Below are 22,624 nucleotides of genomic sequence, written 5' to 3' on the forward strand. Positions count from 1 at the left end.
GGACCTGGGCTTCTGACCCACTGTCACTCTCTCACATCCATGTTAACTGGACCTCCTGGACACCACAGTGAGCAAGTGAAAACCGGTCAGTCAGTGGGCACCATCCGTGTACCTCTATCCTTGTCATGTGCATCTTGGATGTCTGTCTATCCTGCTATTAATCTATGTGCCAGGGTTGGCAAACTCCTGACTGGGTACCAGGTCCGGCCCATGGCCTTAAGAATGGTTTTTACATTTTCAAATGGATAGAAAAAGTAAAAAAGAGTATTTCATGACACATGAAAATTTTATTCAAATTTCAATTTCCGCAAATAAGGTCTTATTGGAACACAACCGTGTTCATTTGCATATTATCTATGACTGCTTTTCGACACAACTGCCATGTTGACTACTTGCCACAGAGCCCATGTGGCCCTCAAAGCCTAAAATATTTTGTTACACACAGAAAAAGTTTTGGGACACCTGGTATCTTGGACTGTCCTGTCCCAAATATCCTTTGAAACATAATGTAATGTTTTTAAAACGATGAGAGGATATTGTGATCTTGCCCAATAAGCTGCTTATGTAATAGGCATCCTATTTCCCTAATATACACCACAATTTTCATATCCTTTCTGAACTGAGGTGCTTTGTCACATCTCTGGCTCCTTTGTTAGCAAGTTATCAAATGTTAATATGTGCTCAAGATCATCTATCTGTGAAATGTTACTTTAATGCATTCTTAGTGGAAAGCAGGGTTCTCATCTCCCAAAACCAGATGTGATGAGGGGAATGCAGTGCACGCCTGACAAAGGGAAGAAAGAGAAGCCACTCCTGACATGTCTTGGTCACTGGAAAAGACAGCCCCACCACCCCAGGCCCCAGCCTCACTCTGTGCTGCTCCAACTACTGCTAGTGACACCTGCTTGTGTGGACTCAGGAACTGGGGTAACACTCTCCACATCCTGTTTGATTTAGTCCTCACAGTAAACCTGAGAGGCAAGTTCTGTTCTGCTTTTCTTTTTTACAGATGAGGAAAGTGAAGCCCAGGGAGACTAAGCATCTTGCTCATGTTATAAAGTCAGTACACATGGGAGGGAGGCCCAGGGACGTGCAGCCAGGATAGGCAAGGACACCCGGCCTCTGGAGGCCACTTCCCCATTCTGAGCCAGGTGACACAGAACATTACTGTCCTGAGCCTTGGCCTGTCTGAGCCCCGGGCTGATTTGCTGTGCTGTGCACAGTGAGGCTTCTGCCCGGTGACTGGAAGGAGGGTGTAGGGAGCAAAGGAAATTTCCTTATTTCTGAGACAGGGACGGTGGGTGTAGTCAGAGTAGGGTGAGGGCCTGGGGTGGGGTGGGGTGGGGTGGGGGAAAGCAGGGCGGAATATTTACAGTCAGAGCAATGTAACAATGGGCAAAGAAGTTCCTATTGAAACTCTGTGCTAAGCATTATGCAATGTCAAGGTCACACTAATTCTCTAGGGAAAGATACCTAAGAATATAGACATCTTCAGTGAGATCAGTTAAAGGTCAAAAGGTCAGGAGCAACTTGGCCTGGAATGTTTGAGTGTTCTGCAAAGGTATCAGCATAACCCATGACTCCGCTGTCAGCCCTGGCAATCAGACTATGACCCAGCCCACCTTGAGGACAGGGCAGGTGATGCAAGTCCACACCCCCAAGTTTTTTTTCATGTTCTCGAAAAATCCTCAACTGCCTATGAAACCCCTTAGACAATGCACCACTAGGAGTTCTCTTGTTCCCTCCTGACATGAGCCAGGAGCTCTATTCTCTCACTTTATTTCTAAATAAAAGCCTGTACCTTGCTCTCCTACCTTGAATGTTTGTGAAGCTCATTCTTCGGCTTCGTGAACAAGAACCCTGGCATCATTTCCTCCCACCTTAAGTTTCCTTCATCTGTTTTGTTTACTGCAAACACCTTTCCTAGTTGGTTAGTTTTTTCCTATACCTAAAAACTTTGTTTAAAAATTCACATAATTATAAAAGCTCCTGGTGAAAATACTACCAGCATTATGGAATATAAAGTTAAACATGACTCCAACTCCACAACTTCCATTTTCCAGACACAACTGACAGGAACTTGTTATTTCAATGGACAGCCTTTGACCTGTCTTCATCATTTTATAGACACTTAAAATATGTTCAAACCTTTTTAAAGCATTTTCATTGTATTTAGGTTTAGAAGAGTTCTCCCTAAAGGATGTGGGCTACAGTTTTCACAGAAAAACAGGGATTAAAGAGAAAAACTCATTCATGCTCAACATATTGGAATTGCAAATCTGCTTTTCACGTTCAGTGTAAGGCATTCTGTACCAACTCAGCTGCCCCAACTTCATGCTCCTTTGGTAACACAACCAGAAAGGAGGTGCTGGGTGAACATGGAGTGGAGCAGGGGTAGGACTCTGGGCACAGTGTGGGGACAGGAGCGGGCTCCCTTCACGCCCTCCTCTGCTGCTCTCCAGCTGTGTGGCCCTTCCCTGGGGGGAGTTATTCTCCAGGTCTGTTTCTCCCATCTGTAAAACCAGGTAAGCTAGGGTTGGTACGATGATCAAATAAAGTATAAATATTAGGTACAAACATTTCATTAACATTTCCTGATAGACTTAAAGGGGCAATGAATTAAAGGACATCAGAAAGCAGGCTGCCCAGAGGGGCATAGCAAGCGGTGTCCTTTCAGCAGTTGTCCAGCCAGAGAAATGTGGTGCCAGTGAGCTCTAGATCCAGGTCTTGTCCCCCAAAACACAAAACAAATTCCTCTCTACATGCCGCAACCCGCCCAAGCCCCCCACCCCCAAAGAAAACTAAACAGCGAGGCACTTCAACTGCCAGGGGTGCTGAGGCCTACACGTGCCAGGGCCGCTCAGACGGCCTTGTCCTCACCACCACTCTGAGCCCCATGCCCTTCTCCCGGCTGACGGCTATGGAGAGGTTAGGGAGTGCGCCCCGGACACACAGCCACGCAGGGGAGCCGGAGTCTGACACCAACTGGCCTCGCACGGAGGCCGAGAATCCTTTCCTGTACATGCACGCCCGGCTGGCCTTTCCTCGAGAATCCCACAGACTCCCAAAGAGCGGGCGGGTCGGAGCAGGAGAGCATCAGCGAGGCGCGGCCTTCACGCGGGGGCGCCGCACCGGGAGCTTGGCGGCTGCTCGGATCCACGCCCAGGAGGTGCGTGGAGGCCGTGCAGAGAATGCGCCGGACAACAAGAGAGATCCTTGCGGCACATCAAAGACTGGGCAAGAGGCCCTCTGCGGAAAGGGAAAACCTGCCAGTGGGGTTCACCTGCACAGCATGCAGTCTGGGCGGGTGCCGCCAGGCGAAGCCTGGGCCCCGCCGCCCTGCCAGCAGCACCGGCCTTCGCTCCTTTCTCCTGAGCGGTCCCGTCCCGAATTCCCATGGCCCATCACCTGTTTGGCTCCGACTCCACGGAGGCTGCGATCCTATGGGCTGTCAGCCTCCTATTCGGCGCAGTGCTTTTGTAGCTGGATGGCTTCTGCTGTTTCCTCCAACTCCAGAGGAAAGGCCATGCGGACCGGAGCCCACTCCCAAAGTATTCTCCCAAGGGCTGTGACCAACGAAGAGGCTTTCAGGGCTGAGGATTCGGGGGCTGCGTGCAGGAGGGCCAGGGCGTTCTAAGATGCGCCTATCAGGGCAGGGCGGACGCCAAGTTCCCTGAGCAGCAGCTGCTCCCACGAGTGTGTCAGCAGGCGGCACAACCACGCTTTACTCCAGAAGGAATGCGACTGCTTATAGAATCTACAAGGAAGAAGCTTCCACGAACGGTGGGCCGCCATCCTCAACGGCCTGTGCTCAAACCCCTTGTACCTCAAGGACTTGGTGGGTTCCTGAGCCAGTGGCCGCCTGTCCACTTGTCCCACTCCACCTTCTCCTCACCCCATGGGGGCCCGGGCACTGTCCACAACCTCCCCTCCCTCTCCCCACAGCAGATGCAGAACTGCTGCTTAGCTAGTCCTGGAGGGAGCCATCGGGTTAGCACAGGGCGGTTGCAGCTAAAGCACGCCCTTGGGCAGGAACAGCCAGCTGCAAGTTCCTGATCACATCGCCCTTTACATCTGTATGTCCCTAACTTCCCAGGGTATGGCTTGAACACAGGTGTCAACCCATGACTGTGTGGACTGGTCATTTCTATTTTATGAAACAGATGATAGGCAATTAAAAAGTACTCACGGAAACATAAAGCATTTATTATTGCTATAATCAAGGCAAAACCTTTTAAAACAATTGGCCTTGATAATGGAAGCATTATCAGCATCTTTATTCATGAATTTGCCATATGTTCTTTGCTGTTCAGACTTCATGGTTTCATATCTACCATCTACCACAGGTCTGCACCATACAAGAGGAAGAGAATGAACTTGAAGTCACAAAGCACTGGCTTAACCACTTTCTGTCACCTGACTTCAGATCAGTCACTGTGAACTTGTTTCATCCTGTGTTTAAAAAAGAAAGGGGCGGAGGCGCCAAAATGAAGCCACCCTCTGGGAGGATCAACTGAGAAAACGTCCGGTGATAATCAAGAGAACATGAATGAAATTGCCCTGTGCACTTTACACAAAATGGAGTTTCCCTAATAACAGTGCTGTAACCCCGGCAGGGAGGGGTAGGAACTCTCACTACACAGTCTATGTTCATGGCAGTCTGTGTGAGTCACTAGGAATCTGAAATCCTGGGGCCGGATAAAGGATTATTTGCCACCAAGCCTTCAAACTCACTAAGGAAGGCCATGTACGGAACCAGCATTACCCTAGAAACACTTTGTCAGCTTTATTTTACCCTATGATACATCTGTCCAGGCAATAATAAAAAGGTTATTACACAACAATTCGGTGAGTTTTACCTAGTTTCAAGAATATTGCATGCAGTTACAAATGAGAGGTAGAAACACTGTATTTTAAAGACCTAAAAATACAAACATCATATAAATAAATGTTCAAATTAACTGCTGGAATTTCATACAGATAAATAAGATAAAAATTACATTACTTCATCAAAGTAAAGGAAAACCATGTTTCTGTTGTTTTTATCAGTACACTAAAGATAGATTAATGCCAAAAAGCTTCTGCACAATTTGTCAGAGTTTATATTATCTAAAAGGATTAAAACTGGAGAATGGTTTATTCAAGTATTCAAGCAGGTAAATAAAAGAAACCAAATAATATGCAATGTAGGAACCATTTCTGGAAGGATGTTAACTGCCCACATTCTCCATGACTAGCTATTTGGTGACCTGTCGGGTTAAACATGAAAAGTACACATTAGGCTGGAGAAAGCTGCCCATTTTCCTCAGAGAAAATAAATCTCATTTTTCGCTAACTTCATGTAGAAACTCCATATCACTAACAAGCCTTTAGATCACCAGCTTTGTTTTGGCCCAATTAAATTTGAGTATCTCTTGATATTTTTTCTTAATACTGCCCAAGTAAGCCTAAGGTCCCAGGCATGTATGCATTCTGCATGCGCAAGAAAAATGCAATCAAAAGCAAACCACCAGCAACTCAAACATGTCGCTGAGGAAATCTGTAGGTGTAGAAGGGCAGGTTAAAAAAAGCAAAGGTTCACATGAACACAAGTTTTTACCACTTAAAAGTCCACTAGAGATTACATGTGAATTCTGGAAATGGTATGTGTATATAATCAAGTAAGTATTTTAAACAAGTCCATTGTGCCTCAGTTAGTTTTAAATTGCAAAATCCAATACACAGTTGTTTTAATAAATTAGTGCAATATGAAAGGTTTTGGAAAATTAATGGGTATCCATACTAGATCAAATTGAAGATTTCACATTTCTTCCATGAGCCACTTTCTGCTTCTTGAGCTGTTTCTTCCTGAGCTGTTTAAAGGTGCATGCTCAGATTTAGACAGACCTACCCCAATACCACACTGCCTGGATGAGATGCAGATTTTTACTCAGTAAACACATGGAATTTCACACAGTGCTCTGGTGAACTGAGTGAAGAGCCACTCACTTTGTTTCATTCTTAATTATCCTTAACAATAACTGCACTGGTAATTCTAGTTCTAAGGTACATTTATTTACCAAGTCCAAGCTGAGAGCCTAGTGTAAGACTCCCACTGCTTCTTTCACAAAGGCAAAGGGACAGGGTGACTTCTCTGATAAGGCAGATTCCCTACAAGTATGTCGTTTGGGCTTGTTTTCCCTTTTGAAATCACTGTCTGCTCTTTGGTAGTCACCAGGTAAGAAACTAGTTTCCTGGGGGTGGGCCACAGACCCCAAGCTGTCATCCAAAAGTGTCATCTCTCATCCCCCCACTGGTCCACGGGACAAGCCTGCTGGCCGCTGCTCACATGGTCGAGGTGCTATAGCAGAGTGCTGACAATCTTCTTTCAATACTAGATTTATCTAGAAATAAAATAAATTCATAATAAAAATCATTTATACTTTCAGAATCTAGGAAAGAACAACTAATGGGGAAAAAAAACAAAACTCATCTCTGTTCTATCTTTGCCCCAAAGTTAATGGTTCTGAATACTTTTTATTTTTTCTGCCTGTTAAGTGTTTAGACATGATTTCTAGCATGTTACCCAGTTGTACAACTTGGGTTAGCACATCAAATAAAGAACCTTTAGGTTTTAACGGCCATCTTCCTCACAACTGCAAATAATTTAGAACTGCCATCCCCTTGTGGCTCTTCCAGGTGTGGTGTGACCACATACACCCCGCAGGTTCACCGCGTCCCCGAACACCACATCACTGGGCTCATCGCTGAGAGTGATGGTACCACCCCAGTATCCTGTCCAGCCCCCACTCTGCCGTCTGCACCAAAGCGGCAGTGCCCAGGCTCCTCGGCCACCAGGCCCACAAGGCACAAGTAGGTGCATTTACTACTATTTAATAAAAACAAAGTGCTCTACATACACAAACACACCCACCAACACAGCAATGCAGAGTAGACATCTAAAGACTGGTGAGTAACAAAAGCAATCAGTAGTTTACACACATTCTCTCTAATCCTCACAGCTTGCGAGGGAAGCATTGGCCCTTCTTCTTTTCCAAGAACCTGATACTGTGAAGATAAGTGATTTGTGCAAGCCTGGAAAACCAAGATTCAAACCCAGGCAGTATGATACCACACTCTGTCTTCTAACAACTAAACTGACATGAACAGACATGCTTTCTGACTCAACTTACATTTATGTACATTTTCAATATCTGCAGGGTCCTGGAGGATCTTAGTTAGACCTTCCAACAGAAGGGCTGCCTTATGGTAGCGATGAACAGTGTCCTCGGTCTGCTGGAACATCTCATCCAGGGCTGCAGACCGAACCTGCGGCCGGTCAACAAAAATGAGAAGCTCTCAACTTTTCCAAGAAAATACAAATCCACGTGGGCAGTGTGACTTTAAGTGGGATCTATCTGAAAATTAACACATTCTGACAAATGATATAACCTAACAAACTATATAATAAAAACTTATGAGCCATGTAAAGGAGCTACTTGACAGGAGAGCTATTCTGTTTAAACACAGCCTTCTCATACTCAGAGATCATGACTCATAAACTGTTTATTTCTAAATTGGCTCTTCTATGACTTCACTAGAAAGCATATTTTTAAAATACACTTTTATACTAGGGTAACCTGGCACTTCATTAAAGTAGATTTTGTCACAATAAAAGAATTAAATGTTTTAAGTCACTTATCAACTTCTTCCAAAGAATTTTCTGGTGTAGTCATTCATTCTTCAGAGATAATTTATTGAGCACCTGCTAAGTGCCAGGCAATGAGCACACAATGGAGAACGAGCTCACGGTCTGAAGGGAGACACAGGCCTGCAAAACATGCCATCTGTTCCAAGGGACAGGTGCTTACAGAAGGAAGCCCAAGATGATGCTGAGTACATAGAAACTGCAGCTGAGCCCACCAGGAAAGGAAGAGGGCACTAGGGAAAGCTCTCAGGAGGGGACAGTCATGCCCAGTCACAATGAAGGGGTGGCAGTCAGCCAGATGGCAGGAAAGGTGGGCAAGGGGTTCCCAGAAAGAGGGGACAGTGGTATAATTCACAAAGTTATGAGTACTTGAGAAACCAACAACATTCTGATTTTCTTTTTGTTAAATACCTGTACAATCAGTATTCAGTATCTTAATTTGCTTTCCCTATTTCAAAAATAATTTAAAGCTACTGACAATAAGATAAAATGCATACGGAAAATGAGAGCCATGAAAGGGAAGGAGAAATAATAGCTAAACGTAAGTGCTATTATCTGTAAGCTTGCTAAGCAACCAGGGCAAAAGGAGGCACTTATTGAAGTCACATGTCTCTTATCATCAGGAAAGGAAGAAGCACAATTCCCTATGATGGGACATATTTCCTGGCACAAATTTCTAAGAAAAAAAACTTATCATATAAAGTCTTAATTTATAGAGGAATACAATGCATATTATTCATGTCTACAGTTTAGGGCAAAATAATGTATAGTATTCTTATCCAGTTTATATTCCCAAATTACTTTTGTGACTTTTTATAATGGCTTTCAAAATAAGGCCAAGAGTGTAATATAATAGTACAATACAATCTAGACAAATTTGGGAGGGAGAAGGGTCTATTAATGTGGTAAAAGTAAGATTAGTCAATAATTAACTTTTCCCACACTTAACTATTTCTTTAATAGTCCCTAATTTCATCTATACTCAAGCATTTTTTCCCCATGAAACAGAAAACAAATTATTTCCAACAATTCAGTCAGCCAATTGGAGATATATATTTTACCTTCTGCCTATACTCAAGTATGGTCAGTTCGTAGTATCTGAGCACACAAATTTTGTGAATTGTATAACGGCAATATTTTTTCTAATATTTTATCAAACTGAAATTTTTTAGTAGCATAAAATGCAGAAAGAGATCCAGCTAAAGCTTTTAGATACAAACTATAAAAAGATTAGCTCATGCCTAATGTTAAGCCATTTTTAAGAAGTATAATAAAAGTTCACTAGAAGTGGTCATAAGTGTCACATTGTGTGTTATTTAAATGTTAATTGAGTCCAATTACTCCTTTAGTAAGAGGGAGTCACAATGCCTGGACTCAGGAATGGCCAAGACATGAGCTTTTTTGAAAGGATAACCTCAGGCAGGCATTCAGTTCAAAAGACGCCCTGAAAGCTGAGTAGGACTGTGCGCAGGAGCCCGTGAGGAGGGTTACCGTCTCTACCGCACAGTTATAGATGAGCTTCTCCGCAGCCACGCTGTTGACTTCATCAATGAACCTCTGTTTGTCAGAGAAGAAGCGATTCAGCTTTTCTGTGAGTTTCTTACACATGGTGATACAGAATTTATATCGTTCATTCAGACTTTTGACAACTGAAAAGGTGAGATGAGAATTAATTTTAATTTTCCTCCAGAAACGAAATCAGTGACAGGTACCTCTCCTGATTTAAGGAAAACAATACCACATGACCAGTGAAAAGAATGACTAGGAGTCAGATTTTTTCATGATGTCCTTTCAGTTAAGACAAGATGAAGAATAAAGCACTTCTGACTGCTCTCTGTATCAACTAAACGGCAAAAAAAAGAAACACAAAAAAACACAAAAACAACCAGAGAAGCCAGCATCTTTTTCTATTTAGGAATATTTAACAGTGATTTCATCAAAACTTTCCTTTTTAGTTTAAGGAAAGGGGCAGCTCATGCACCCCAGGGCCTGCACCGTCCAGCTCCACCCTCACCTTGTTTCACGGCTGTGGACGGGCTGAGTTTCCTGGACTTGATCTGGGCTTTGGCGAGATGCAGGGATGCCGCCAACAGCTGGGCAGCCTTCATGTACAACACCAGCTGTTCCACCCGTCTGCACGCAGAAGGCAGTAGAGGGTTATACTGTGGCAAAGCCAGGTTCAGCTCTCTACACAACAGACCGCTGCGCACCTGTCTAAGGGACTATTGCTGTCCTGAACATCTTTATGCACAGACAAGGCATGAAAGGAGACATATGTACTCTGAATACACTGGATATACTCTGATAAAAATCAGCACAATCTTATCATTACATATCTTTAACTGTATAATTTACAGGGAAAAGGCAACACTAAGGTTGCAGATCTCCGCGGCTCATATAGTGAAATCTAGCACAGTGAAATAACTTAGAGACTCCCCTGAAGCTTTTAATAGTAATACCCTCAGTGGATGACAGGGCCTCCATATCACATGAAATTACAGAACAATGAAGAACCTGGAAATGAATGGCAAAGACAGCACCTACCCCCAGTCTTTGCTCAATTGGCTGATCTGGTCCACTACCACACTCTCCTGAATCTGGTACAAGGAAACAGCGGACGTGCACAGCTCCGGGCCTCCTCCCCGCGCGGCCGTGAGGTCCAGCACACACTCGGTGAACATCAGCATCACGTTCAGGTGGTGTAAGGTGTCTGTGTGTTCTTGCTGCAGCAGAGCCAATTTGTCTTAGAAACTTCCAGGTTAAGAAGAGTGTACACTCATTATATAAACCATGTTTTTCTACGCTTATGATATCAGATGATGAAAGGAGACTGAAAATTTTAAATTCCAGAAAATCAGTGAGAAAATAAACACAGGTGTGGCCAGACATGGGTGTGTGCATGTGCTTGTGTGTAGGTATGAGGGTATCACAAAATTAAGCTTCAAAACATGAGGTCACTACACTTCCACCAGACAATGACATACCAAATGATTAAATCAGGTACCAGACAAAACATGACAAATGGATATCAATACTATAAGCATACTTTGCACACCAAGTCACACATCTTGGTAGTTTATTGAGTCCTACTGATGTAATTTCAGACATGATTATTTTAATTTCTGGTGACTTTTCAGTTAATAGTGATGTCTGATACCAGTGCTCTAAACTTCTGTGATTTTTTCCAGTTAAAAAGGGGAGTACAGGTAGACATAATAGTGTGAATTTTAAAAATGGGTATTCCAAAATTATGGTGTTTTAAGATTTGTTTTTAGCTACACATGTATTTTGGAATTACAAATAAGAAACTAAGTTTCTCACTCTCCCTACATGGTTAAAAAAGGATAAGAATAATTTTACTAAAGAAAGCAAAATAAACCAATCAACTTTTGAAAGTCTCTCTGTCCTATGACAGGACATTGGTCTATATATTCCAATATACTGGAAAACACATGCTGGGGCATAATTAATGTCTAGTTTGATGGAGACTGAAAAACATCCAAAAATTGCTTTTCTAATCTTAGACTGGATTACACATTTTCAAATTATGACCAAACTTACTACAAAATCACTACTAAAGTTTTGCATGCAGTATTTTATCATTTTTACGTGAATATTTAGTTCTCATTTACACAAAATCGAAATGTTAGAGGTCCACTATGGAAAGAGAGTTTGCTCTCTGGTTGGTCTAGAGAACTGAGAGCTTTAATTTGAAATGCAGGTGACCAACCTAGCACTGTATTCAGGGACTGAGGACGTAAGGAAGTCCACGATGCTGCCTGGAGCCCAGGCTGAGGAACCCAGCTGCAGTCTTTGCAATAAAAACATTAACTTCTCTTGTTCTAGATTTATGTTCAGCCAGCTTTAGATTATGGTGTTTTTTTCCCATGAGGGAAAGTATTGGTCCACAAATGGAAGCATCTAGTCTGCATGTCACATTTATTTCTCAGTGTTACTAATTTGACATCATGGTTTATTATTTTTTTAAAACCTGTTTAAGTGTATTGTTTTTATCTTATGAAGAAAAGCAAGATTTAAGAAGCTATGGTTTCAGAAGAAAGATTATGCTTTAAAAGTCCTATAAGCAAGGTGAAAGGGAAAAAAAATTAATGAGAATGTTTGATATCTTGATCTGGGTAATGGTTACATGAGTATGCACATGTCAAAACTCACCAGGCTGTAAACTAAGATTTGTGCATTTTATTGTATGTACCTCAATTTAAAATTGTAAGTCCAAACTTCAGAGAAAAAAATCAAGAACTCAAGATCTATGTGTGTTACTTCCTATCAATCAAAACTTGTAATGGATAAGTGTCATTGTCAACACTATTCTGAAAACATATCAGCAGTGTTTTCAAATAGGAAAAGAGAAAGTAAGTTATAAAGAAGAAACTTCAGAACTTTTAATAACATTTGGCTTTCCAACACCAAGGCACACTCTCCTGCGATGTCAACCTCATGGTGATATGCCCCAGGGGGTCTCTACCTCCATCAGTGTTTCCTCCGGCAGCTCAGGGGCTTCAAAGGTGATGAGCCCCTCCAGGCTGGGGGGTGAAGCACCGTAAGGCATGTGTCTCAGGCTGGGAGCTGTCTCTGCTGCAGGGGGGGAGGACCCCAGGCACGGCCCAGGCGGGGCGCCCACACACACGCGGCCGCTGGTGGAGCACAGGGAGCCTCCAGAGCCGCTGGAGCCCACTGCAAGGGAACAGGACGCCGGGCCCGGGGCCCGGGGGGCGGGCAGTTAGGAGCGTCTGTGCCCGCTCCTGCTACCCAAGAGCAAAGGAAGTGTTAAAAGAAAAATCGCTGACCCCCATTTGAGCATATGAATAGGATTTATTTTTCCATGTTCGCCTTTATTCCTTGTCTATATGTACATTTTATAGACATCACCTAGCTAGTTTTTAAATATTCTGTTTTAAACAAACTTATATAGCATATACATTTCTCCCTGTTGCCCTAGTCTTCATAATTACACAACTCAGAGGATGCACACAGGGTCACTACATTTATATACAAAATGCTTATCTAGATGTATTTTACTAGTTCTGATTTTTTTGTATCACATATAACCCTGTAATGAAATCCAAAGTTTTTCCTTCTTTTCAATGATGTGTAATAAGTAATCCAAAGTGGTATTATAAACAGGAAAGGGATTACCATAGATAAAATATAATAAACATCTTTTCAGCTTTCCCTAAGAACTGTCACGTCACCAAAGCAGCTGTGAGCAAGCACACAGGTCTCACTCACCTGAACAGAAGGCACTAGACTATTTCTAACGTTGGCTTAATTAGTAGGTATAAACTGTTTACTTAAGAAGAAGAAGGTATTTTATATTATTTAACACTTTCAATATTAAAAACAAGATTATTAGGTCACCCCTCCCTTGTTATCTATTTATATCCTTTATAACCTACTGATATCTTGATTGGTAACTTATTTAAAATAAGAGAACTTAAAGGACACTAGTACAATTTATAAGATGATGTCAAATGATAACTCATTTCAAGTCCAATCTAAATACTTTCTTAATTTTTGGTATTAATGACCATTTATAGATGATATGATTTATAGATGATATAGATGTATGAATGATAAAACCAGTCTATTGGCCTGTCTAAATGTATACAGGATTAAATTAAAGAATGGGAGCCAAAGTACAAAAAGAAGTAAAACTTAAGGTTTCTTTAAAAGAGAGAGAGAGTAAAATTTTCAAAAATTTTACTAGATTTACTAAAATAAGCCTTCAATATAAGCTGAGAAGAATAATATATGCACAGCTGCTTCATCATGGAGAAGTCATGTTTATATTATAATGCTACATTGATACTATTATATAATATAGTACATTTATTTATAAAGTTTTTTCCACAAATATGGCCCCACTTACTTCTTACAACTCTTTAAGTTAAACAAAGCAGTTATCTCCATGTCATTGGTAAGGAAACTGAGGTCCAGAGAGGTTAAGAGACTTGTCTAAATTATACCACTAAGTTACTAACAGAACACTGCACTCCAAACACAGCCAAAGTCTGTGATACGACAGTTCTTCACCTGAGGTTGTTCTTGTTCGCAGGAGTGCATGGGTACCAGTGGGGGCCATGGCGCCGCGGGGAGGAGATCCCACAGTGAACAGGACAGCCCTGCAACCTGCTGCTGCTCCTGCAGGAGGTGCTGGTCTCCCACCACAGGCTCCTGCGGTGAAGACATAAAAAAGTTTATAAAATGTGACATTACTTTCATAGTGCGTGTACCTGCGGGTGGGACTGGAAGAGTCTTTTACTCTTGTTTTTTTTTTTTAATTTACAATGAGCATTTGTTACTCTTAAGTACAGATCTACATTAAAAATATTTTAATCTCTTCACAGCTGTGGATCTTCTTCACACCAAGCCTAGTATTCAGTTACTTCTTGTGCTTCTACAGTACATGAGCTATAAGCATTCCTGCTGAGGATAGTTTGAAAAAGTGGAAACCAGAAACTGGGAATAAAAGTGTGAGGTCATGCTGAAAGGACATTAGGGGTCTCCACAGCAACAGTGCTCTAGAAAGATAAAGAGAGTCGACTCATACCCTTACATCTGTCAGTAAGAAAGGGAGGTAGGACAGGTGTCTCAGGGGCTTGAGGGGCCAAGCTAGGAATAAATGCAGAGAAGGTTAAAAAAACCCTATCCACCAAACTAAGCAGAATCAATAAAAACTGTCCAAAGCTTTTCACACTCAAGCATCTTAAATAACATTACATTTCTGAAACCACAGGATGGAGGATGGAGTTAACAACACAAATCAGAAACATTTAAAAGTAGACACACTAAACCAGATACAGAAAAAAACCGCCTCTTAGTGTCCATATTACCTGCAATAGAACATCACAAACGTAAAGCATCTAATTAACAGCACAGGAGAGTTCACAACGATCCTCCAGAGAGCAAGAGACAGTGGGTGGAAACCAAGTAAACAATACCTACTGTTACACAAGATGTAAAAGTGACATTCTGTTTATTTAATGTAATATCCTTATGATTTTATTTTAGTAGGTATAAAAATATTTAAAGACAGTCGCAGGTATATTTCAAGAGCCAGTGACTCTGTTTTTTCCCCTAAGGTCTTATGTCCTTTCTACTATAGAACAGTTTTTATTTTTGGAAACTGAAAAGAAAATGATTTAGATGATTAGAAAAAGAAACTTGTAATTCAAATGATGATAATAAAGCTCATGTGAAAGAGAGAAGACAATAAAAATGATCAAATACGCATTTTATGTCTAAATAATCTGTAAGAAAAAATTCTGGTTTCACATCTATAAACTTGCACTTAAATTATAATATGTAGAATTTATAAGTTCTATAAAATCTAGATTTAATTGTAAAGTGAATGAGATGTAATATAGTCATTCAGGAAAACTGTTTTCAAAACTATCCCAACTTCTAGCAACTTTGTGACTTTTTGGTAAAAAGCACACAGAAGAATGCCTTCCAGAATGGTAATGTGAAGTGTGATAAGCACTGCAGACCTGCACCCCAGTGAAACAACAACCTGGTGAAAATTACTGAAGTAACAAACAAAAACACAACCCTTTAAAGTCACTGGAAATTGTCCTGAGGATATACAAGAAATGAAACATTTATTCAGGAATATCTACTACATCTCAGTAAGCACTGTGTCTCCATCCAGCCCCTATTCATAGGGCTGAAGTTCTAACCTAGGCCCACAGAACACATACTAAGGTCCTTAGTGCCCTCACCTCAGTTCACTTGTCTGGCAGAGGCCCCATTCCAGGAGAGACAAGCCAACAAGACCAGAGGTTCCACCCTTACCCGGCACCCAGCTCACAAAGCAGGGGTGTCACTCTTAAGAGAAATGAACCACTGTTCTCATGCCCAGCTCTAGTAGAATGGTTCACAGAATATTCCCAGAGGTGGGGAAGGCAGAGAACTAAGAATTCTGAAAACTTCCCCAAGGGTACTGACTGTATTTGAAACAGATCATGGGGGAGTTCACATCTAAGTTCACCATCAAAAACACTGAAGATTTGGATGGTAAGCAAGTAAGAGGAGCAACAAATGGCAACTAGTCTAGAAGCTTAACAGAGAGACTAAGACTAGCTCTCCTGTGATCAGAACGAGGCTCAAAAAAGACTAGCTTCAAAGGCTACTTCTTCCAAAGGGCCAGGACTTAATAAGACAAGACTGGGATAATTTACGGCCCCAAAATTTACTGTCAAAAACAAGATGGCACTCGGTTGGCAATTAGTAGAGGCTACCAACAGAGGCAGACAGCCTGAAAGATCAGAGAACAAGGCAGAGTTCTGCTAAGACCATTGTTATCCCAGGGTAACTGTACACACACAGAAGGCTGTGCTCTCTAAGAAATGACATCAGAGACTTCATACTCCAGGGCAAACAGACATCACTAAAATAGTCCAGTCAAGACTAAACAAAAAAGCCAAAATAACAAGCTGAGGGCTGGGGAAGTAAAGGGGTCAGTATCCAGAATTGCTGCAAAAATATTATATAAAACATCCAGTTTCCAACCAAAAAAGTATGATGTATGCAAATAAACAGTAAAGAGATACATAGGAAGAAAAGCAGGCAACTGAAACTTCCCTGAGACAGCTCAAATGTCAAAATTAGCGATGACTTTGAAGAAGCTATTTTAAATATGTTCAAATAACTAAAGGAAACCTTCCTTAAAGAAGTAAAGTATGATGACAATATTAAATAGAAAATACCAATGAAGAAAGAAATTACAAAATAGAAGCAAATGGAAATTCCAGAGTTAAAAAGAACAAGAACTGAAATAAAAAATCTACTACAGGAACTCAACAGCAGATCTGAATTGGCAGAAATAATCCATGAATTTGAGGATAAATCAACAGATTATACAATCTGAAAAAAGAGAAAGAAAAGAGAATGAACTAAAATGAACAGCCTCAGATAAATGAGACACCAGTATGTGTATCTATATATGCACAATGCAAATTACCAGAAGGAGAGGAGAGGAAGGAACCAGGAAAAAAAATCCAAATAAACAACACAATAAAACAGTTAAAGCCAAAGACTAAGAGAAAATCTTGAGAGCAGCAAGAGAAAAAGGACTTGTCACATACAAAGGAACCCAATAAAATTAACAGCTAACTTATGATCAGAAACAATGGAGGTCGGAGGGCAGTGGAATGCCATAAAGGGCTGAAAGAAAAAAACCGTCGACCGACCAAGAATCTCCTCTCAAGCAAAACTCATTGAAAAATGATGGCAAAACAAAGACATTCTTGAATATCCAAAAGTTGAGAGAATTCACTACTAGCAGACTTGCCTTACAAAAAATACCAAGAGAAGTTCAATAAGCCAAAAGCAAGTGATCCCAGAGGAGATTCCAATCTACATTCAGGAGATAAAACAAGTGCTGGTAAAGGTAATTACGTAATTGTGTAACACTGTGTAACTGCATATTTCTTCACCTTTCTTCTTAACTGATTTCCAAAACAACTGTATAAACAATATAATGTATTTTTGTTCATGTAAGATATAGAAACATATTTGGTAATGACAGCACAGAGGAGGGAGACAAGCTGTACTGGAATAAGGAAGTGACATTAGGTGGTGACTCAAACCTGCAGAAACATGAAAAGAACCAGAAGTGGTAAACATGATTAATATAACAAACTACGCATATATACTTCATATCCTTTCTTACCTCAGCTTCTTTAAAAGACAAAACTATATAAAGTAAATAACAATAATGTACCATTGGGTTTCTTTCATATATAGAGAGGATGTATAACAATATTAGCACTTTTTTAAAAAGGGGAGAGAGAATAGAGCTATATAGGAGTAATGCATCTGTATTTCACTGAAATAAGGCTAGTGTAAATCCTGATAAATTTATACTGTCAGCAAATATTAAGAAAATAACTTCAAAAAGTGAAAAATATCAGTAAAGGGAGCAAAATGTTACACTAGGAAATAATGCAAAAGAAAGCAGTAAATGAAGAATAGAGGAACAAAAAAAGACATGCATGTATAGAAAACAAAAAGTAAAATACAGACATAAATCTAATTATATCAAGTAACATAAAATGTGAATGGATTAAACAATCCAATAAAAAGGTAGAGATTGCCAGATTAGATAAAATAAATGAAACCCAACTACAGGACAGAACACATACTTTAGATTCAAAGGTAATTAGGTTGAAAGAATGGGGAATTGACAGATCCTGCAAACAACCAACATAAGAAAACTGCCAGGGTTATAACAGACTTTAAAATAAAAAGAAACGCTGCTAGAAGTAAAGAATTTTTATAATTTTAAAAGTATCAATTCATCAGAAAGATGTAACAATTGTAAATACATATATGCACCTAAAAATAAAACCCCAAAATACATGAAGCAAAATGACAGACTGAAGAAAGTAAGAGACAATTCATCAATAATAGTTGGAGAATTAAATTTCCTACTTTCAATAACAGAACAAGTAAACAGAATATTATCAGGGAAATATAAATCAACTAGACCTTACAGACATCTATAGGACCCAGCAGCAACAAAACACACATGCTTCTCAAGCATATATGAGCATTTTCTGAGATAAACCATATTATAGGCAATAAAGAAATTCTTAATACACTTTAAAATGACTGAAATCTACCAAAGTATGTTCTTAACCAAAATAGAAATAAAAATCAGTAACAGAAGGAAATTTCATGGGTTCACAAATATGTAGAAATTGAAGAATATATTCCCAAATAACCAATGACAAAGGCAAAAAACACAAAGGAAATTAGAAAACACTTGAGATAAATGAAAATGAATACACAACATACCAAAGCTTATGGGTGTAGCTAAAGCAGTGTTTAGAGAAAAATTTATAATTGTAAATGCCTATAATAGAAAAAAATTCAAGTCAATCAACTAACCTTTTACCTGAACACATTGGAAAAAGAGTAAGTAACTACAGCAAGCAATCATACCCTAAAGAAGGCAGTAGTAAGGTTTAGAGCAGAAGTCAATGCAAGAGAGAAGAGAAAAACAATAGAAAAAATATCAACAAAATAAAAAGTTGGTTCTCTGAAGAAATAAAAATTCACAGGCCTTTAGGTTGACTAAGAAAAAAAAGACTCAAATATTAAAATCAGAAATGAAAGAGTGGATATCACCACTGACTTTAGAAAAATTAGAAGTTTAAGGGACTACTATGAACAACTCTATGTCAATGAGTTAGATAGCTTAGATTAAATGAACAAATTCCCAGAATATGACTCAAGAAGAATTTAAAAATCTGAATAGATCTCTAACAAATAGAGTGAGCTAGTTAATGAGCTCATTAATCAAAAACTTCCCCAAAAGAAAAGCCCAGGCTGAGAAGGTTTGACAGGTGGATTCTACCAAACATCTAGAGAATAGTAATTCTTCATAAACTCTTCCAAAACTCTGGAATGAGCACATCTCATTTCACTCTATTAGGCCAGTCTTACCAAACCATACCAAAACCAGAAGAAGACATCACAAGAAAACTATAAACTAATAACTCATGACTATTCATGTAGACATCTCACAAAAAAATACTAGCTATCTGAATGTGGCAACATATAAAAAGGATTGTACAACATAACCAAATGTGATTTACCCTTGCATTGCCAAGTTGGTTGGCTAAACATGCAAAAATCAATTAATGTAATATATAACATTCAATATATTAGGAATGAAAGTGAATTTCCTCACCTGATGAAAAATATCTATGAAAAACCTCTAAACATCATACTTAATGGTGAAAGACGGAATGCTTTCTCCCTAAAATCACAAGGATGTCTGCTCTCACTGCTTCTATTCAACATTGTATTAAAGGATCCAGCCATCGCAACTTGGGGTGGGGGAACATGAGGGGGAAGAAATAAAAGGCATCCAAATTGGAAAGAAGTAAAACTACCTCTATTCACAGATGGCATGACCTTGTATAATGAAAATCCTAAGTAATCCACCGGAGAGCTATTTGAACTAACAAATGTATTCAGCAAAGTTGCAGGGTATAAGAGTAACATATAAAAATAAATTCTATCTCTTATACACTGGCAATAAGCAATTTGAAAATGATATTAAGAAACTAATCCCAATTTAAATAGTATCCAAAATAATAATTAGGAATAAACTTAACAAAAGAAGTAAAAAACTTCTATTCTAAAAACTACAGAAGGTGGAGCCAAGATGGCGGCATGAGTAGGACAGTGGGAATCTCCTCCCAAAAACATATACATTTTTGAAAATACAACAAATACAATTATCCCTAAAAGAGAGACGAGAAGACACAGGACAACAGCCAGACTACATCCACACCTGCGATAACCCAGCGCCTCGCAAAGTGGGTAAGATACAAGCCGCAGCCCGACGGGACCTGAGGCCCCTCACCCCAGCTCCCGGCGGTAGGACAGGAGTTGGAGCAGGGAGGGAGAGGGAGCCCAGGACTGAATAAAATTGAGAAGAATAAAACAATAGAAAAAATCAATGAAACCAAGAGCTGGTTCTTCAAGAAAATAAACAAAACAGATAAGCCTCTAGCCAGACTTATTAAGAGGAAAAGAGAGTCAACACACATCAACAGAATCAGAAACGAGAAAGGAAAAATCACGACGGACCCCACAGAAATACAAAGAATTATTAGAGAGTACTATGAAAACCTATATGCTAACAAGCTGGGAAACCTAGGAGAAATGGACAACTTCCTAGAAAAATAGAACCTTCCACGACTGACCCAGAAAGAAACAGAAAATCTAAACAGACCAATTACCAGCAACGAAATTGAAGCAGTAATCAAAAAACTACCCAAGAACAAAATCCCTGGGCCAGATGGATTTACCTTGGAATGTTATCAGACATACAGAGAAGACATAATACCAATTCTCCTTAAAGTTTTCCAAAAAATAGAAGAGGAGGGAATACTCCCAAACTCATTCTATGAAGCCAACATCACCCTAATACCAAAACCAGGCAAAGACCCCACCAAAAAAGAAAACTAAAGACCAATATCCCTGATGAACATAGATGCAAAAATACTCAACAAAATATTAGCAAACCGAATTCAAAAATACATCAAAAGGATCATACACCATGACCAAGTGGGATTCATCCCAGGGATGCAAGGATGGTACAACATTCGAAAGTCCATCAACATCATCCACCACATCAATGAAAAGACAGACAAAAACCACATGATCATCTCCGTAGATGCTGAAAAAGTATTTGACAAAGTTCAACATCCATTCATGATAAAAACTGTCAGCAAAATGGGAATAGAGGGCAAGTACCTCAACATAATAAAGGCCATCTATGATAAACCCACAGCCAACATTATACTGAACAGCGAGAAGCTGAAAGCATTTCCTCTGAGATTGGGAACTAGACAGGGATGCCCACTCTCTCCACTGTTATTTAACATAGTACTGGAGGTCCTAGCCACGGCAATCAGACTAAACAAAGAAATACAAGGAATCCAGATTGGTAAAGAAGAAGTTAAACCGTCATTATTTGCAGATGACATGATACTATACATAAAAAACCCTAAAGACTCCACCCCAAAACTACTAGAACTGATATCGGAATACAGCAAAGTTGCAGGATACAAAATCAACACACAGAAATCTGTGGCTTTCCTATACACTAACAATAAACCAACAGAAAGAGAAATCAGGAAAACAACTCCATTCACAATTGCATCAAAAAAAATAAAATACCTAGGAATAAACCTAACCAAGGAAGTGAAAGACTTATACTCTGAAAACTACAAGTCACTCTTAAGAGAAATTAAAGGGGACACTAACAGATGGAAACTCATCCCATGCTCGTGGCTAGGAAGAATTAATATCGTCAAAATGGCCATCCTTCCCAAAGCAATATACAGATTTGATGCAATCCCTATGAAACTACCAGCAACATTCTTCAATGAACTGGAACTAATAGTTCAAAAATTCATATGGAAACACCAAAGATCCCGAATAGCTAAAGCAATCCTGACAAGGAAGAATAATGTGGGGGGGATCTCACTCCCCAACTTCAAGCTCTACTACAAAGCCACAGTAATCAAGACAATTTGGTACTGGCACAGGAACAGACCCACAGACCAGTGGAAAAGAATAGAGAGTCCAGATATTAACCCAAACATATATGGTCAATTAAGATACCATAAAGGAACCATGGACATACAATGGGGAAATGACAGCCTCTTCAACAGCTGGTGTTGGCAAAACTGGACAGCTACATGTAAGAGAATGAAACTGGATCACTGTCTAACTCCATACACAAAAGTAAATTCGAAATGGATCAAAGACTTGAATGTAAGTCATGAAACCATAAAACTCTTAGAGAAAAACATAGGCAAAAATCTCTTAGACATAAACATGAGTGACCTCTTCTTGAACATATCTCCCCGGGCAAGGGAAACAAAAGCAAAAATGAACAAATGGGACTATATCAAGCTGAAAAGCTTCTGTGCAGCAAAGGACACCATCAATAGAACAAAAAGGTATCCTACATTTGGGAGAATATATTCATAAATGACAGATCCGATAAAGGGTTGACATCCAAAATATATAAAGAGCTCACACACCTCAACAAACAAAAAGCAAATAATCCAATTAAAAAATGGGCAGAGGAGCTGAATAGACAGTTCTCTAAAGAAGAAATCCAGACGGCCAACAGGCACATGAAAAGATGCTCCACATCGCTTGTCATCACAGAAATGCAAATTAAAACCACAATGAGATATCATCTCACACCAGTAAGGATGGGTACCATCCAAAAGACAAACAACAACAAATGTTGGCGAGGTTGTGGAGAAAGGGGAACCCTCCTATACTGCTGGTGGGAATGTAAATTAGTTCAACCATTGTGGAAAGCAGTATGGAGGTTCCTCAGAATGCTCAAAATAGAAATACCATTTGACCCAGGAA

The 22,624-nt window shown here is 40.0% G+C and overlaps 1 protein-coding gene across 5 annotated transcripts in view; it reads right to left on the reverse strand.

Annotated features, from left to right (window-relative positions):
* Positions 1-4,185: 4,185 nt before the first annotated feature.
* ULK2 (unc-51 like autophagy activating kinase 2) overlaps positions 4,186-22,624 on the reverse strand; it is a 152,972-nt gene continuing 134,533 nt past the window's right edge. For 3 of the 5 annotated variants that reach the window (XM_036920682.2, XM_036920679.2, XM_036920684.2), the window contains 7 exons: positions 13,742-13,882; positions 12,174-12,382; positions 10,232-10,410; positions 9,702-9,820; positions 9,179-9,336; positions 7,173-7,308; positions 4,186-6,383 (listed from right to left, as the gene is read on the reverse strand). In XM_036920682.2, the coding sequence (XP_036776577.2) occupies positions 6,325-6,383; positions 7,173-7,308; positions 9,179-9,336; positions 9,702-9,820; positions 10,232-10,410; positions 12,174-12,382; positions 13,742-13,882 (1,001 nt within the window). In that variant the 3' untranslated portion in view covers positions 4,186-6,324. Of the gene's footprint in view, positions 6,384-7,172; positions 7,309-9,101; positions 9,337-9,701; positions 9,821-10,231; positions 10,411-12,173; positions 12,383-13,741; positions 13,883-22,624 lie in introns of all 5 variants that reach the window. The other 2 variants (XM_036920681.2, XM_036920680.2) reach the window with 2 other exon arrangements.

The sequence above is a fragment of the Manis pentadactyla genome, chromosome 4 (assembly GCF_030020395.1).
Source record: "Manis pentadactyla isolate mManPen7 chromosome 4, mManPen7.hap1, whole genome shotgun sequence".
In the NCBI taxonomy this organism is placed as follows: Eukaryota; Metazoa; Chordata; class Mammalia; order Pholidota; family Manidae; genus Manis; species Manis pentadactyla.